The sequence below is a fragment of the Diadema setosum genome, chromosome 7 (assembly GCF_964275005.1).
Source record: "Diadema setosum chromosome 7, eeDiaSeto1, whole genome shotgun sequence".
In the NCBI taxonomy this organism is placed as follows: domain Eukaryota; kingdom Metazoa; phylum Echinodermata; class Echinoidea; order Diadematoida; family Diadematidae; genus Diadema; species Diadema setosum.
In genome coordinates this window covers 23852826-23871207 of record NC_092691.1, presented here as the reverse complement: position 1 = coordinate 23871207, position 18382 = coordinate 23852826, and the positions used below count along the sequence as shown (strand labels likewise).

At 39.3% G+C, this 18382-nt stretch overlaps 1 protein-coding gene across 1 annotated transcript; it reads left to right on the top strand.

Annotated features, from left to right (window-relative positions):
- Positions 1-204: 204 nt before the first annotated feature.
- LOC140230460 (integrator complex subunit 14-like) lies at positions 205-13445 on the top strand. Its single transcript, XM_072310614.1, has 7 exons — positions 205-453; positions 6437-6941; positions 7941-8094; positions 9485-9618; positions 10573-10688; positions 11141-11206; positions 12318-13445. The coding sequence occupies exons 1-7, from the start codon at positions 223-225 to the stop codon at positions 12540-12542; spliced, it is 1431 nt and encodes a 476-aa protein (XP_072166715.1). The 5' UTR covers positions 205-222; the 3' UTR covers positions 12543-13445.
- Positions 13446-18382: the final 4937 nt, after the last annotated feature.

Here is an 18382-nt window from a genome sequence, read left to right as displayed (position 1 = left end):
CGAGTACATTCTATACATTCTTTGTAAATGGGAGGAGTTTTCTGTGATAGTGATCTGCTGTGAAGCTACAGCATGTCATATGAACTATAAAGGAGAAAGGATGTATTGTACAATACATGTCAGGAACACTACATTGTAAAGGTTATCTGTTTTGCTTACATTGAGTTCATCTTTTTTCTTTCAGTCTATGCCCTGAGCGAATAGTCACTGCATCCCATCGCCATGCCGACAGTTGTCATCCTTGATGCATCGCTGTCCATGATGCGGCCGCTGACGACTTCATCGGCAGACGCATCCAGCACTGAGACGCGGCGCTCAGTGGCCCAAACCTCTCTCTGCTCCATGTTTGATTACATCACCGCCAACGATCGCATGGAATTCTGCTCTCTGGTTGTCTTCTCTTCCCTCTACGAAGTTCTTGTCCCATTCACACGAGACCACAACGAGCTGAAGGTATAAATTCTCTACCATGACTTTAATTGGGTGTAAAGAGCTTGACCACCACAGGTGATCAATAAAGAGCTGACGTAGTGTTAGGTAATGATTTCACACAAGGATCCTTGAAACGTCTTTCTGAACGGTTCAAAATATCATGATTTATTATGGCAAGTTAACAACCCGACTTTGGTGTGACCAAGGATTGAATGGATGTTCACCTTTCAATCTTATTCATTTTCTATATCAGTACTACCTGTACATGAAATGCCAGTCAAGATAGAAAGGGCTTGAGGTTTATTAAGGTGCAAGGGATAGACTTCAGATATTGAAATGCTGTTATTTTCACGAACAGGTATTTTTGTGAACAGGGAGGCCACAGACATTTTGAGGAGATGTTGTTTTTGGCAATTTGGCACTGAGGCTACATCGTAAATGCACTAAGGCCTGTCTGTTTGTGATATTTTCGCATGTTGCTAAATTCGCAGCTGAACAGTGATTCATAAAATTTGTGAAAATTAAACCTTCACGAAAATAACAGCTTTTTTACAGTTGTTTGAACGCTCTTTTAACAGACTGTTCCACAGGAAGCTGCATTGTGTGTGTTTTCCATTATATTTCAGCTTTTTGATACAGAGCCACTTATTTCTATTAAACCTTTAGACCAGTGCTTTCTCTGGCTCATAAAAGAGTTTGAAATGTTGATGTTTAGCTGTGGTGCATTTTACGAGTTAATCCCTATGATGTGGACTGCATTATGCCATTCCTCTCCTTTTTCTTTATTACTATGGCATAAAATCATTTAACGACGCAAAGTTAGAATGGCTATGTCATTGTTTGAACACTCTTTTAACAGACTGTTCTACAGGAAGCTGCATTGTGTGTGTTTTCCATTATATTTCAGCTTTTTGATACAGAGCCACTTATTTCTATTAAACCTTTAGACCAGAGCTTTCTCTGGCTCATAAAAGAGTTTGAAATATTGATGTTTAGGCAGTAGTGCATTGTACGAGTTTATCCCTGGGATGTAGACTGCATAAGTTATCCTTCTCCTTTTTGGTGGAAAATTGAGCAAAGAAAACGGGGTTCCATCCTTCTCCTTTTTGCTTAGAACTGTGGCATAAAATCATCAAACAATGCAAAGTTAGGATGGCAATGTCATCATTTCTGCTCATGTATGGGTGTAATGTATTGTATGAGTTAATCCCAATGACGTAGAGCGCACGAAGTAACGGTAATCCCATTCCCTTTTCTTTTAGAACTGTGGCATAAACTTGTTTAACGACGCAAAGTTAGGGTGGCTCTGTCATCATTGCTATTGAAAGTCTGTACCATATCCTGGCTTCATCATGTGTTCTCCCCCAGTTTTATCATCGAGAAAGACTCATAGAGAGAGAAAAATAGGGTGTGTCTGCCTCATTTTGAGGTTATTAGCTAATGATGTGGTGTGTAATTTTGTGATGGCAGTAAACCTTCAAGGGATGGTATACTTTTGGTTGAGATGGGCTTACTCATTTACTCAGATTCCAACTTTATGTGAGATGATGAGAAAGAGCATACAATTCTAATATTAATTCAAAGTTTATTTGATGAAAATTGGTTTTGAAATAATGGCTGAGATATCCAAAAACAAAGAGGTTCTAATAAAAGGTGGGACCCATCTCATCTCAACTAAAACTGTACCATCCCTTTAAAGGGGATGGCTAGTAACTGATCAGTGGGAATCAGTGGGAATGTTGGGGGATGATTGTTCCAATCCTTGTGGGATTCATTTAAGAGTACATTATATATCTATTGTTGTGTGAAAATTATTTGCTTCAGAACGGTCTCATATTCAAGTAATGTGCAGTTTAATTAGCATGCCTGTACAGTGACAGGGCATTAAACTGCACATTATTTGAATATGAGACCGTTTTGAAGCAAATAATTTTCACACAACAATAGATATATTATGTACTCTTAAATGAATCCCACAAGAATTCGAACAGTCATCACCCAGCATTCCCACTGATTCCCACTGATCAGTTACTAGCCATCCCCTTTAAAATTACCAGTTTTATAACCTCACACAAAGTAGTCTGTGTCCATACTTTTTAATGATGCTCTCTCTGCTTGGTTTTACTCCTTTTTTAAGCCCCAACCAACAAAGAAATGATGACATGCTTTAGAAGAAAAAAAATCTGGACCTGAGTATCAAAGAGATTTTTATTTTTTTTTTTTATTTTTTTATCAAGCAGTAGGCCTCTTAGTGCAATGCTGCCAATTTGTGTATTCCTTGATTTGTCATCTAATTTTGTCTAAGATCAGCAAGGTCAGAGAAATGGAATAAACTCACACAAATACTAGGATGCTTCTAACCATATAATTATTTAGTATTAAAGATTGTCAAACCTGCTCTAGTGACCACCTGTCCATAACAATCGCCTGTCCAAAGCACCCAGAAAGGAAGTTCCCGGCAAAAAATAGAAATAAAAAAAAATAATAATTATAATGATAAATAAATGTGGAGCTCAAAACACATACAAAGCGATGACCAGTCTAACATGACCAGGAACCAATATTGATTATGAGGTATCCACTTGACAGTCAAAGTGTGCACAACCACCACCCAGTGGTGTGCTGAGGCAGATCAACCAGATTTAATACTAGGGACTTTTCGAATGTGTGGACATGGACGTCTTTCTTGGTACAAGAGCGATTCCAAATTGTTGTAGTCCACTTGTTACGTCTGCGGTGTCATCACCCACTACGATTTTCAATGCACGCCGTTCACAATGTCATGGCCCTGTCCCTTCCCACGGGCTGACAATTGGTGCGCCAAGCAATAACGTCACTCACATCCTGAATCTAGGGGGACGTGGAATCCTTGGAAGATGCATTTGCGATTCTTGTATTGGACGTGCCGGAGAACCTGGAGCATGGGTAGTTCTTTAAAATGACTTTGTTACCTCGGCGTCCACGCCCAGGAGGTTGAAATCGAAAAGTTCCTACTATTGCTTGGTTGGCTGCTGCATCAGACAAATGCTGCTGAAACTTGTCTACAGCTATAGAATGATGTATTAAGCCCACACAGCGCTTTACGGCTTAATCAAGGCCAAAACCAGTCTAAAAGTGATCTCCCGTGAAGCAGACTATGTTGTTCGCGTTGATGTCGAGTTTAAGACGAGATTTAGATTATTGGTATTTTACTGTCTTTGTGAGTCACAATTAGTTCTTTATCATTCTTACACTGTACTTGTACAACTGTATGTGCACCATTTACTTGTCAAAATATTGCATGCAAGGTAAAACAACTCAATATTGTATATTGTAGATATGTGTGTGTGACCAAATTGTAGATAGTGCAGGCAAGAACTTGGCAGGAATATCATTATCAGTCATGTTGCAGTCATATGCAGTCTAGGATCTTGGTAGATTTGATATGTTTGCATCATGTCAAAGTATCCAGTGTTGATATACATATAATGATCATAATCACTGTTATGTACTGTTAATAATAGAATGCTAAGTCATAACTGTATCTGTCTTACATTAGGAAAAGACGTATTCAAGATTAAATTTTTCCCCATTGTTAAATATCCTTGAAACATATCACCAAAATAACTAATGTTAAACACAAATTAAAAGACCACAAAATCCGTCTTCTGCACAGCTTTACACATGGCAGTATCCATTCTCTTTTCCACCAGAGAGCTGTGCAGTCTGTCGACACGTATGACAAGACGCTGCTGGACACCGTCCTGACATCACTCAATACGTACGTCATGGAAGAGTGGGGGTCCATTACTCCAATACAGGTAACGCTGCCTCCAGCCATTCCTGGGAGGCATTTCATGAAGTGTTTTGTCTGACATATTGGTTGGACAAATTTGCTCTCAGCCAATCAGATGCAAGGATTTCAGTAGCTCACAACAGCTTGTCAGAAAAATATCCGACCAAAACACTTCATGAAATGTCCCCCAGTTAACACTTCTAGCATTGAACCAGCTGTTCATGCTATGTTTTCGCCATGTCCCCAGTGGTCAGGGCAATCACATTTCAGGCCACCGTATGCAGAACAGAATGGATGAGAGACAACATGGAGAGACAGGATGGACAAAAATGATGGGCCATGATTGCTGTAGATGCGGTGTCAGATGTTTAAACTGTCAAAAAATTTGCCACAGCAGTCACAGTGCTCAGGGAATAATTTTCCTTCTCAAAATTGAATAGCAATTTTGTTGATGGACATACATTTTCAACAAAATGGTATACGAATCTATGTAATGAAACTGCTATGCAAATTACATTTTGTATAGCAGTCATACCAAAATGCATAGCAAATTGCTATGTGATACCAGGAAAATTATTCCCTGGTGCTGATGAGAAAACATAGTATGTTGTAATAAAACGGGGTGAGTGCCACAAAACATGGCAGCATGTACTGGTAATAGGCAGTAACAAAACCCGGAGGCAGTTCATAGTGGAACGCGACGGGGAATGTGTGTAGTCTAGCCATGCCAGATGCCATTAAAATGGCATCTGATAGCTACATGTTCAGTTAGAATGAACAAGACTAGAATATGAAGGGGGGAGAAGGAGAATTTCTTACCTACCTCAAGGGCACTACATTTCAAGCAAATGGGGCTGCCGTGGCCACGAGGAACTTGGTGCAAATGGAACAAAAGATACAGTCAGACTTGTCTACCTGTCTATAATGGCCACTTGTGTTACATGAGAAACGAGGTAACGAAGACCCTGAGTGTAGTGGTCACCTGTCTGATGCAGCTAGTGGCTACAAGCTCATCTCCCTCCTGATGATTACTTTACTGTTCGTTGCAGGGAAATGTTCCAGCTTGAGCACTGTATGCTAGCAATTCAGAATCTCCCAAAACAAGTCTAGCAAAAATGATAAGCAAGATTTTTATATATATGAGATATGAATCTCTCTTCTTCTTCTTTTTTTTTTTTTGGGGGGGGGGTGGGGGAGGGTCCCAAATTATTTCCAAGCTATGAAGATGAGTAATGTGTTGATGCCTCAAATTTGTGTATGTGCATGTGCATTTTCATTTTCAGTGAAATTTCAGCAGTCATGCAGAAAAAAAAAAGCACGCCTCAAAACAGTTATTTTTAACATTAAGAGTGCATGATGATTTATATGTGATTTATATGCAATATCTTTCATGAAAGAAAGGGTTTTCCAATTCCATGATGGGCTTTAATCCCCCCACATACTTTGGTGATATATTTTGTACTCGTTTTTATTGTTTTCATAGCAAGAGTCTCAACCCTTTCTGTTCCTTGGACTCTGGACAGTGTGTACAATGCCATGGGGCTTTTCTGTGCCAATCAGCACTCATAGCACACAAAGGGTTTAATAAACCAACTCATTATGCTCTGTAACTGTCAACCAGATAATTATGGTTCAATTGTATATTGTAAGCGGTTATTTCATGTTGTCTTGATATGCAATATTGTGGTATTGAAATTGAACTAAAAAAAGAGCAAAAGAATAATCCAAACTTATTGGTTTGAATCAATATGTAAGAGGTAGGTTCTTGTTTTGAAATTGCTCTGAAGAAACAATCAGATTAAACCATAAACCTTATTGAATAGCTCTCCTAGACTCCACACATTCCCATGCAGCCTATTATCATCAGATGGTAGATTTAATGAAAATTCATAACAATTAAATATCTCAAAAGTTTTGAAGGGACTGATAAAGTAATCTTAATGATGGAAGTGATTATTTCACTGATGTGTGATACGATAATAGTATAGGCTCATTGACTCAAGATTGGGCCTGTTTAGAGTTGTACTGCTTTTACAGAGGGTCATGCCGTAATCATTATGTCATCACTGCCAGGTAGTCATTCTTACAGCTCGGTGAAATAGCTTGTTTTGGGATGAGTTCACCTAGCTAGACTTTAACTTGTTGGTGTCTCCTGTCTGAGAGATCAGAATCAAAACAGAATCCCCCCCCCCCCCCCAATTGCATGATTTGATTTTCTGCCATCTACAGGTCCTCTTGGTTACCGATGGCAACCCAGGGATTGGGGCGGGCTCCCTATGTCAGATGCTTGCCGAGATGAAGGTCCAGGTGGACCCAAAGAAGAACCCCCTCCCGTTTGTCTTCCCCAGCGAGCTCCATGTGTTCCTCGTCGCTAGCCAGGCTGAGCTACAGCAGGGCCACACCCTGCTCCACTACCAGCAGCTGGTGGATGCCAATGGCAGTGGGCAGCTACACACGGTGGAGGGCCCCCTCTCGCCCAAATCCGTCCAGTCCATGTTCCTGAAGTACGCCGAGTCGCAGCACAGCGTGTTCAGCACTACGCTCCACTGCGGGAACCTGAGCTCCGAAGTGCAGCTATTCCCCCGCCCCAAGACCACGATGGTGGAGAAAGACACGGAGGTCATCTCCAAGGAGATTGGCAGTGACCTCCACATCTTCGGCTTCCTGGACATGGTTGACATTGCAAGCCCACCATCATTCTCTCGACATCTTGTCATTCCAGTTAATCTCAGGGGTTAGTATCTTCATGTAATCAGTCAAGACGTGAATATATGGATTTGAAAAATATGATATGGTTTACAGGATTATACATAAAAGAGAAGCTTTCAGCCATGTCTGAGTTAACTTGAGTATTAAACCGTTGAGGACGGTTTGATTTTGCTACAACACACATTTCCCAAAGACACCTGTCCGAGTATACTGTTTACGCCACATGTTTCGCGAGTCTAAATTTTCGCGAATTGGGATTTCCCGACAATTTCGCAAGTGATTAAATTCGCAATCGTGGAATCTTGTACTGAACAGAGAAATGTATATGCGAATGTCACATTCATATCGGCATTAGAGTCAATATTTCCGCGTGTTTTTAACTTCGCAAATAGCAGCTGACTCGCGAAATTCGCAAAAATAAAAACCTCGCGAAATATTCGGCGTATACAGTACTCGGGACTCGTCCTCAACAGGTTAAGGAGTAGAGTCAAACAGGTGGTGATCTGTGAGTCATAGAGATGATGTGCCAAAACAGAAGCTACTTTATCACAAACGAGTAGTTAGTAATGGAAGCTATTTTACTCTACGTTGGAAATAGAGCACAGAATGAAGATCAGTCCAGAAGGAAGAAAGTACCAAAATTTCCATGCTGACATTGTCAGCAACCTATAGTATACTATATGGCTACTGTGTATGGTTCAAAATGTTTCTTGTAATATGTTTCACAAGATTTTTTTTTTTTTTTTGAGGGGGGGGGAGATTTTTCTCTACCTTTCTGCACTTTTCTGCACCGAGTGCTGGCTCTTATTACTCAGTTTGTTTTCGAAATGAAAAATGTTCGCCAGACTGTCTTTCTCAACAAAGCCCATTGTTTGTTCAAGTTTCCACGTGTTCTCAGCTGTCAGCCAGTGATGACATCACAATCATATGGGTGCCAATCATGCAATTCCAGTTACAGTCTGCATCCTGTGTTGAGGAAGAAACCCACCCATCATTTTATTGCTGTCATTGTTGACCCATGTAGATAAATCCAGCGAAGGTAAAGATGGAGGAGGAGAAAAGGGTGAGGATGAGACGACTTCGGCGGTGTCCACAGAGGAAGGCAAGGCTCCTAGCTTCTGTGTGCTGCTCCATGGTAGTCTGAAGGTCAACAACATGGTTGCCATGGTGCAGATAGCGTACGTATCAGTTAGTCCATTGGGTGTCACTCTCAACTGTGGATTCACAATTGCAATCAAGAGTACATATGACAATTCTTCTCTCAAGTTTAGTTCTTTATTTCATGACTATATAAATTTCAAGGACAACCTGACACTTCTAGCATATTTAAGTCACCTGTGTGTGTTTATGAATAGCTACCAAAGATCTGTATGCACATTACTTGGGCAACCACTGCAAAATAAGAAATGTTCGCATGAAACTTTTGCGAATTTCGCAAGTAGCCAAGATTCGTTAGAGGAAAATGCATGCAAAAGTGTTTTGTCAACGCCGTGCATTGAATGTAAGTAGCAGTTTGCAAAAGTTACATACCACAAAAATGGCCATCGGCTCCAGTTCAGGACAGTTTCCTGTCACGAATGTTTCTGAGTTCATAGTGCTTGATTGCACCTACTGTAAAAGTGGATATTTTCGCGCGACTAATTTTTCGCGCTAGGCCAGGTCAGAAGAGTTTCGCGTGTTTTATAATTCCGCGGAATCAAGACATCACGCACAGGAACGTATGGCAAGCAAAAATATTCGCATGTTTTTATTTTCACGCTAGTTTCTGGTTGCGCGAAATGCGCGAAAATTTCAACACCGCGAAAATTTCCACTTTTACAGTACCTCAAAGAACTACAGTCACCACTGCTTCATCAGGACAACTCAGAAGTAAGATCATTGTCCTGAACGAGATGACTGCTTGATCACAGGAGGTCAGGAGGTCACAAATGTTTAATGTGGAGTTCATTTCATTCCTACTGAAACGCAGAAATTTTCGCGGTACATCCATTTTCTTATTTTCGCATATTTTGTGCGACTTTGGCTAGCATGAATTCCAAAAACCCATGGAAAAATAATCACAATTTTCTTTGCACATTTTGAATGGGTTGACAATTGTGCTGTGCAAAATTCACGCAAGCTGTGAATATGTTTTTGAGCGGCTCGGTGTGAAAAATTAATTAGGCAAAAATATCAATGTTTACAGTATATGTGTGCTGTTTGTCACCCGACTATATTGAAAGTAACTGGTGTTGATGAATGAATTTGAGCTGTACTCGTGCAAACAGCAACAGTACCTACTGTGATATAGGGAAAGGAGTGTATGGTGAAGATCTTCCCATGATACAATGCTAGGAATACCTCATCATGCTTGCATTTACTTTATTGTTCATGATTTTCTCATACATCTGTTTGTCTCACCATTGAAACTTCTGGTTAAGTATGAATCAATTCACAAATATAGAATAAGGCAACAGACCAGAGGGATGCCTACTCCCAAATCTTGGCTGAGCTATCAATAGATAGTTTGCTCATGATTGAAAATGATACCAAAGTTTACGATTATTTTCATCCTCGCCTCACCAACAGAGAGGACTGGTACGGCATGCTGTACTCCTGGGCCGACAGCAAGAAGAAATCCAACATGATGCTGTCACTGTATGAGCCGGGGTCCACCCCACTGTCCTGGCTAGGGAAGACCAGTCTGCTTGGGCCCTGTCTTGGTAGGTCTATCTCTACCCTATCTCTCTCTCTTTCTATCTCCCACTGCTGTCAGACATGTTGGCCCGAATTTTTAAAGGTGGAATAACTTTATTACACTGCTTATTCCGCCGATTTATTACGCCTCTTATGCAAATCAGGCCCTTGTGACGTAAAATGACGCGATTTATTCCCCGGAATCTATTCTCAAAGGTGGAATAACTTATTCCCCGCAATAACTTTAAAGGAGACCTCCAAACGATTTTTAGAGTTTTGCATTTGCACGTCTATAAAATGGTCATACTGGGTACAGAGTTTCAGAATTTATAGTGATTGGGATGAGGAATGAGAATGTTTTCAAAATATATATCAAATCAGAAGGAACAAGGATGATGAAATAGCAGTTTCACATAAGAATGCATGGCTGGGTGCTCAAGGAAGCAGAACAAAAGAAGAAAGCATGCATGAAGTCCACGCAGGAGAACTTGTTAAGCAGTTGGTATTGTAACAGAATTACACTGCTGCATTACTGGAATATATGAGCTTCTATGTCATTGTCATTGTTCAGTGTATTATGTTTTGGGTTTTTCGGAGTATTGGTTTATCTGTTCAAGAACCACAATAAATTCCACTAACTATACATGGCTCTGCCGATTTATGCAATACATGATGTGAAATTATATAGATCTTCTGGAATGCCCCTTTAATTCTGCATATGCCATATATTTAGTGAGTCTAATTTTTTTGCGAATTAAGACTTTCAGACTATTTCGTAAGTGGTAAAATTTACGATTAGGGAGTACTGCAGTGGACGGAGAAATTGGTACCATTCATTCATTTTCAGGAAGCAAAGTTTTAGTGATCTTGCATTTAAAACAAAAATGCTTCGACTTCAATAAGGCATTCCAAGGTCAGACCAGAAATGAAACTGAGGCAATTAGTGTAATGAAATAAGCCCCTTATCCTCCACCCTGCAGCATTTGATGAGAATCCATACGGAGACAACAACAAGACACCCTTTCCTGTAAGACCTGCTCAGAAGAGGAGCTATGCCCAGAATCCGGTGGTGTGGATCAAGACAGGGAATTTGCAGGTAGTGAATCTACTCACTTTTAACTGCCTCCCTCCCCCTCTACCCCCCCCCCCCCCTTTCCTTTTTCATTCTTTATGGATAATCTATGGCTGATGAGATGACGTTCACAAACATTGAAACTTGAGTCTGTATTTAGTTGCAGTAACTGTCGCTCACTTTGAGGCAAAAGGGCGTATGTTGTGTACACTTTGCATAAGAGTTACAGCCTTGTAGCTTTCAGTTGGCCAAGCAGTTGTATCTTATGACCCTATGGTACATTTTGCAACATTCATTATTTATCTTATTATATTACAGAAAACATGCAAACCACTTTGATATACATAATGTGGATATATACATATGAGGTAACATAGATACTGTGTGTAGTATGTGTATGTATGTATAGTTTTTGTGTTATATATGAGATTATGTTTATGTGTAACATCAAATATTTTCATACTTTGCATGTTCAGTCCGATGTTCAGAAGATCTTGCGTTATGCTCGAAAGCTGCCAGACAAGACACCAGTGTTTTATAAGGTAAGAACCCCAAAGCCTTGACCATAAGTTCGAGGTCATGTTCATGTATAAAATGCCCCATGAAAATGTATACAGTGCACTCCTGTTATAATAAACATGGTTATAACTTGTAACAAAATTTGTGATACAGTAGAATAAAAATTCAGGTCTCAAAATTGTTGTCTATATATCTTCATATATTCTTCTGTTCAGCTGTAACAAAATTTCAGTTTAACAAAAGAAATCTGCTGGTCCCAAGGACTTCATTATAATGGGAGTCATCTATGTATAGTATACTATGTGACCATGAAATTAGTTCTGTGTTACTTGTTCTAGACATCATTTTGTAGTTTTTATTAGCCCATTTCTTCAAAAATATGACCTTGATGACCTGCTTAAATTTCAATTTCCGACCACATTTATGCTGCAATCTTAATGAGAAGGATTTTAAATTTGCACTGTTTGATATCCTCTATTCTTTGAAATATTGCCTGATACATACCAAACTTGAGCAGTCAAGTTTACTTCATCTTCAGTCTCTTCTGAAAAAGAAAAATAAACAGACAAACAAACAAACAAACTAACTAACTCCACAAACTCTCGGTACTGCATATAGGCATGTATGAGATATACATATCATACAGGAAACTTGAGTTGCATGTTCAGGCAGTGCCTCGCTTGTCTGGTAGGGTAATATAAACTAATTATAATCAGGTTCCTGCACACAGAGTGCAAGATCAAACAACATGGTAGTGGCTTGATTGTACAGTTAAGAATTTGATGCTCAGTGTACTGCTGTCATTGTAAGTATAGAATAATGTTGCACTAATATACTACTGCCATATGGGTCCTTTCAGAGTATTAAGATATTTCAAAGTCTATCTCAACCTGAGCAAATTGCATGTGAAGTTGCAATAGAAGAAAATTGTACTTGTGATGATGTGATTTTCATTCTTTTATTACCATTATCATTTCACTGTGTCATATTGTAGTTACCAGATGGTATGACAATCTGAGTGCAATTCTTGTACGATTATCATTTTACTGTGCCATGTTGTTGGTCTTATGGCAATGCGATTTTCCATTTTGTTGTTGTTTAATATAATCATGTGACTGTGTCATGTGACTGCAGGAGCTGAACAGGTTGAGGAGAGCGGCCCTCTCGTTTGGGATGCAGGAACTGCTCCTGGGGATCTCCAGCCTCCTGGAGCGTGAGTGCACGCTGCTGCCGGGAACCTCCCATCCGGACGCTGCCCTCCAGCTCACGCACGCCGCCAAGATGGTCAAGAACTCTGTCTCCAAGGAGTACAGCTACAACATCGTCCCGCTGTCCACCAATTTCTCAGGCGCGACGTGAGGGCTGGACATCTCGACGGCATGTGATTCTCATTGACTAATCAAGAGGACAACTGTAGCACATGCTGGTTCATATGTCCTCTCAGTGAAAGCAATGCTCGGCTCACAAGGAAAAAGCAATCTCTATTTTGTATTGCCAATTTGGAACTCTCCATCTTGTGTTGCCAATTTGGAGTTCTTCATCTTGTGTTGCCAATTTGGAGTTCTTCATCTTGTGTTGCCAATTTGGAGTTCTTCATCTTGTGTTGCCAATTTGGAGTTCTTCATCTTGTGTTGCCAATTTGGAGTTCTTCATCTTGTGTTGCCAATTTGGAGTTCTTCATCTTGTGTTGCCAATTTGGAGTTCGCCATCTTGTGTTGCCAATGTGGAGTCCTTCATCTTGTGTTGCCAGTATGGGGTTCTTCCTCTTGTATGCCGCTTCGGAATTCTCCATGTTGTGTTGCCAACTTGGAGTTCTTCAGGCTAACAAAGTCAAAGCAGTCTTTCTCAGAGTAAAATAGCGGAAGTAGAGGAAAATCCATTTCAGGACATATCACCAACAACGTTTTGATATGCGGCATTTAGATGTCAATATTTGTTTCCGTGTTACAATGCTGTGAGGACAGTGTCATCACGAAGTGAATCCTATAAGAAGGAAACATTTCATCAGGAATTGATGTGAACAGTAGTGAATGAAGGCATGGTCTCCCAGCATTCTCTGTGCCAATGTCCTCTTCAAGAGGTATCTGCCAAATAATAAAACTGATGGTGGAGATGCTAAGTTCTGAAGTTCAACATCTCTCTCATATTTGAAAGTCCCATGTGCACCTGTCCTCAGATTTCTTTTCCAAATAATGTGTTCTTTTCATCATTTCTTGAAGCATGACACAATGCAAAAATTGATGAATTGATACAAATTATGACCCCCCCCCAAAAAAAAAGCATATCTGTGTTGTTCACAAAGAAATGTTGCTAGTGTAATCCAGTTCATTCATAACTTGGTCACCAAATGGTTGCCCCTAACAATAACCACATTGTGGTAGGTGTACGTAACCTGAAAAAGAAAAAAAAAAAGAGAAAAACAAAACAGACAAGCAAAACAGTGCAAACATACCAAATTCCTTTCTTCTTTTTTTTTTTTTTTCCATTAGCTGCTTTGATAGTGGCCATATCCATGATCTAGTCTCAAGGCATGTCTGAAAAAAACAGAACAAAGTTTGGATTTTTTTGTCATGACAGTTAAGATGACACAAAATCAACAGATTTTGCCACATTCCATCTTTTCTGATAAGTTGAGAAGACTTCTCCAGAGATTGGATTTCTCCTGTTATAATTCCGTTATTTTCATTTCTTTTCAATCCTGTCTCATTCTTAGCAACATAGCCTGTTACTCTTTGTCACCTACTTCAGTTTGTTTTGCCTTACATGGTGCAGAGGGATTTCTAGATACATTCATATGGATTCATATCGTTGTTGCAATGAGAAAGGAAAACATGGCTTTGAGCTTTATTAGCTTTAGTGTGTCAATTTGCAAGACTCAAAAACTGGGAAATATTGTTGTTGATACATTTGGCAAAGTTGCAGGACATACCAGTCCATAACTGAATAGAGCTGAGATTGCCATTTGGCTTAATGATGGTGAATAAAACATGATAGATCATAGTGTTGATTCGTGAGAGTAAGATTTGCAAGGAAATTGCTAGTCATGTAAAAGTGGATTGCAAAGCATGTTCCTATATCATAAACCAGGGCTCCACACTAACTTTTATTTTTGGTGGCCCAAAGGCAAACATCCGACCTGTTTTGATGGCACGATCAGGCCACCAAATCCTTCATTTCTGGAATTTTGGTGGTCCGACGTGTGTTTTTGGTGGCCCCGGGCCACCGGGCCACCGTTAGTGTCGAGCCCTGCATAAACACAGTTGAAATGTTGTGAAATGTTCTTGGAGTCACAATTATCAACTGCAAGGACTATTTCACCTGTGTGACTGGCCATGATGCAATAGGGAGATCATCTGTACAAGTCATGTATTTGCATGGAAGGGGAAGTCTACAGGGAACACTCTTAATTTACAAATGTGAATCAGGTCCTTGTGTCACAGGTTTGTACATTAATTCCTGTTCACATATCGCTACTGAGACTGATCATGATGTAGATTTTTTTGTAGTGTGGATTGAATGATGTCCACACAGCTCTAAGTGTTAAAATAAATGGACATATATTTTGTAATGCATTAAAGCTTCAACTAATGTTATTCAGCAGGGCTCTTTCAGAAATGTGTGTTTGTGTTTGTGTGTGCGTGTGTATGTGTTGTCTGTGTCTGGGTATCTGTCTGTGCATTTGTCTGTAAAAGTGTCTGTAAAAGTGTCTATGTGTGTGTATGTGTTGTCTGTGTCTGTGTATCTGCCTGTGTATCTGTCTGTATGAATGTCTGTGCCAGTGTCTGTGTCTGCCTCTTATGTCTGTGTCTGTATTATAGAGGTATGGTACCGGACAGCATGATAATTCCGGACATGCACATTTTTTCGTGCTAATGACATTCAGTACGTGTGGGACTATGTAGACTAACCTCACAAAGTGTTGTATGGACCAAAATCGAAAATAAAGGTGACACAAAAATGTAAAAACTCAAACAAATTCACATTTCACCTCAGATTTAGAAGAAGGTGTCGGTTTATGACGTTAACTGTTCAAAATGTTCATGTTAGACATTTTACCGTAAAATATGAAATTTGAGCCTCATTTGCCGATTTTTTCTCTGTCGTCTACTTGGTAAGAATGTGTACGGTGAATCATAGGTTTGAATTGTGATTCTGATGCAAGGACATGATGCAAAAGACATTGATCATTCCATTACGAAAATTTTGTCCGGAATTTATAGTGCGATTTTACACCGCACTAAAATACAACTTTTGGGAAAGGGGTATATTTGAAGTCCACTTCCCCAAAATTAGAGTGAATAATTTTCACACTTTTTCTTGAGTCGTAATTTTCAGGACTTTGTGAAGAACTTGTGCTATTTTTGGCCGAAATTTCATCCACTGAGTACGGAAGTATGGAATTCAGGGCCGCAAAAAAAAAAGTGTCCATTTCTTGAAATATATGTACTCTTCTCAAATGCATCTTTATTCCACTTTCCTGTGTGCGTATGTCAATTTATGATACATAAATAAATAAAGATAACATGTATACATATATTATATATGTGTGTGTATGTGTGTGTGTTAGTGTGTGTGTCTCTGTCTTTGTGTTTGTAATATATCTCTATCACTGCATTATATCTATTTCAGTCTTTGTGTTCACATGCGCTTTGTCTATACAAGTTTCAAGTCTCTTGTCCTCAAGTATAAAGTAAACATAACTATTACAAGTATCTGCTGTGAATGAGGTTATCGCATGAAATTGTCGGTACTCGGGACAACAAATTATTCCCAATGAAGACCTTTACGTGATGCAAGATTTGCTGACACTTACAATTTCTGGTTTGCTTTTATTGATTTTTATCATGACAAATGTTGCGTAAATAGCAGCAATTTTGGTTATCTTATCTGCTGTATCAATGATGCTTCCCAACTTTCAGATTGTAGTCTTATTTTGCAGAATTACATATCGATGTAAAAATAGTGACAAACAATTACCAAAGCATAAATAATGGCTAAGTATAATCATGGGGTCATTAATACAAATCAACATCTACAATTGTATAAATTGTTGAAATAGATGATGGAAAACGAGGGAGAAGCCCTGTGTATTACAGCGTAGCTAGTTCCCTTGAAATGAAGATATGAGGTGATAAGGTGGTGAGAAATAAGGCATATGAGGGAAAGAAGTAGAAATATGAATTTATTCAAATTAATCATTCTTGCGTCGAGTTGTTTTTATCGCAACTGATGGCACATTGCCGTTCATCGACGTAAATAAAGACCAATTATTCCGTGTTTGAGCCATCGCCAAGATAAAAAGAAAAAATAAATCGTGGTCATACGACTCGGGAGGGAACCGGGACTTGGGATGTCGTGGGATCGAGTCCCGCTCGAGTTTGCATTTTTCATGGCAATTTCCTAAAATACTCAATTATGAGTATTTTTTTTACATCAATGAAGGGCAATGTGTCTATTAGTTACATGAGTTTAGTTGAAAGGAATGAGATGACTGAGAAGTATGGTAGAAAAACGAGAAAAGAGAAATTAAGAACACAGCTGTGTCTGTAGACCATGTCTACACAGTCTAGATAGAATAGATGGTAGGGGTATGAATAGCATTGCTTATTTTATAATTCTGTAAACTCAAAGTTTATTTTTGTGACATATTATTGTAAATGGGTAATGGGTATCACAAATATTTACGTCATATCAAGTAAAAGGATGGAGGTTTTTTTGTGTGTGTGTGGGGGGGGGGGGTGTCGCCTCAGCCGCACGTACTGGCAGTCCAGAAGTAAACGGATTTTTTTTTTTTTTATTTTTTAAGTAGAAAAACCATAGGAGATGAGGTACAATCCTCCCCCCCCCCAACAGTTTCAATTGAGCAGACTTTTATGTTAGGCGATGTATCTATCTGCAAGCTTTTTAACGTCCAGATATGCCCAAAACAGTTTTCAACAAGCTTAGTTCAACGTGCAAGATATAAGGAAAGTAAAACTGAAATATATTTTAGCCCTTTCTGTGTAAATGAGTCAAATTTGCACATATTTCGCTCACATAGGCCTACCTATGGACAGGGAATCAGGATGACACATAGGGATGAAATGAACACCCTTCTGCAGTCACCTTTATTGTAATAAATGGATCAAACTAAAGCAAACAAAATGATTCCAATTTCATCAAAATTTGGCATAAGAAATATTTTAAGTTTTACATGTTCTCATGAACGATGATAATTCTCAGAGTCGCACATTAAACGCGGTGAGATTTTAATATTATCGAAGATTATCCTTTGCTTGCTCACAAATCTTCACCAATTAAAAGAAAATCCACTCGGAAGGGCTGTCTGCTGTTTTCGCATTTCATTATTTTGGACCGATCTTTTAAGATTCTTCTTCTTCTTCTGGTTAAGTCTGCCTCCTTCAATAGGCTAAAGATTCTTGTAGATTGTGTTATTTACATTAGAATACAGTGTATTTACAGATATTTACAAGCACATAACAAATTTGAACAAAAATGACTAGCCGTCAGTCGGTTACGGAATGATCCAACGGATTTGTACCATTCATCTGATTTTACAGTGTTTATCACATGGCGTGGATTTCCATTTAAAATGATATTTTGCTGTGCTCCAATTCTCTTAGTACCGTATAAAACATTTCAGTTGTCGATGTTATGTAGACGTAATTCAGAAAAGTAGAACCACGTGTTAAGTCAAATATAAGGAATGATGAGTTTCAATGGAACATTGAAATATGAAAATTAATTGTTACGTCAGGCAAGCATGCACACTGGATCGGCTGCAGCAGGCGAGCCGCACGCGTACTCTCATTGGTCAAAAAGTAATTGTGACGTAGGCGCAACAAAAAGGTATTGCGCGCATTATGTGTTTACATCAACGAGTACATAGCGACCCTCCCCACATTTTGCTTGCTGAACGCCTTCTAGCTAAGCATGTTTATGTTGGGATTTACGGAACAGTCTGCTTTCAGTGAGATTTTGAAAGGTCTGAAATAATTCTTCAACTTCCTTTTAACTTGGCGAAGCCAATTGACAGGAGAAGGTTCTACTGTTTCAGGTGAGTTTTCCACGTTTCTACAGGGATAATTGGGAAAATAGGGAGTTTGAGAGCATGACATATTTTTACAATGGTTATTACTCCGTTCTTCTTCTTCTTCTGATTAAGTCTGCCTCCTTCAATAGACTGAAGATTCTTGCAG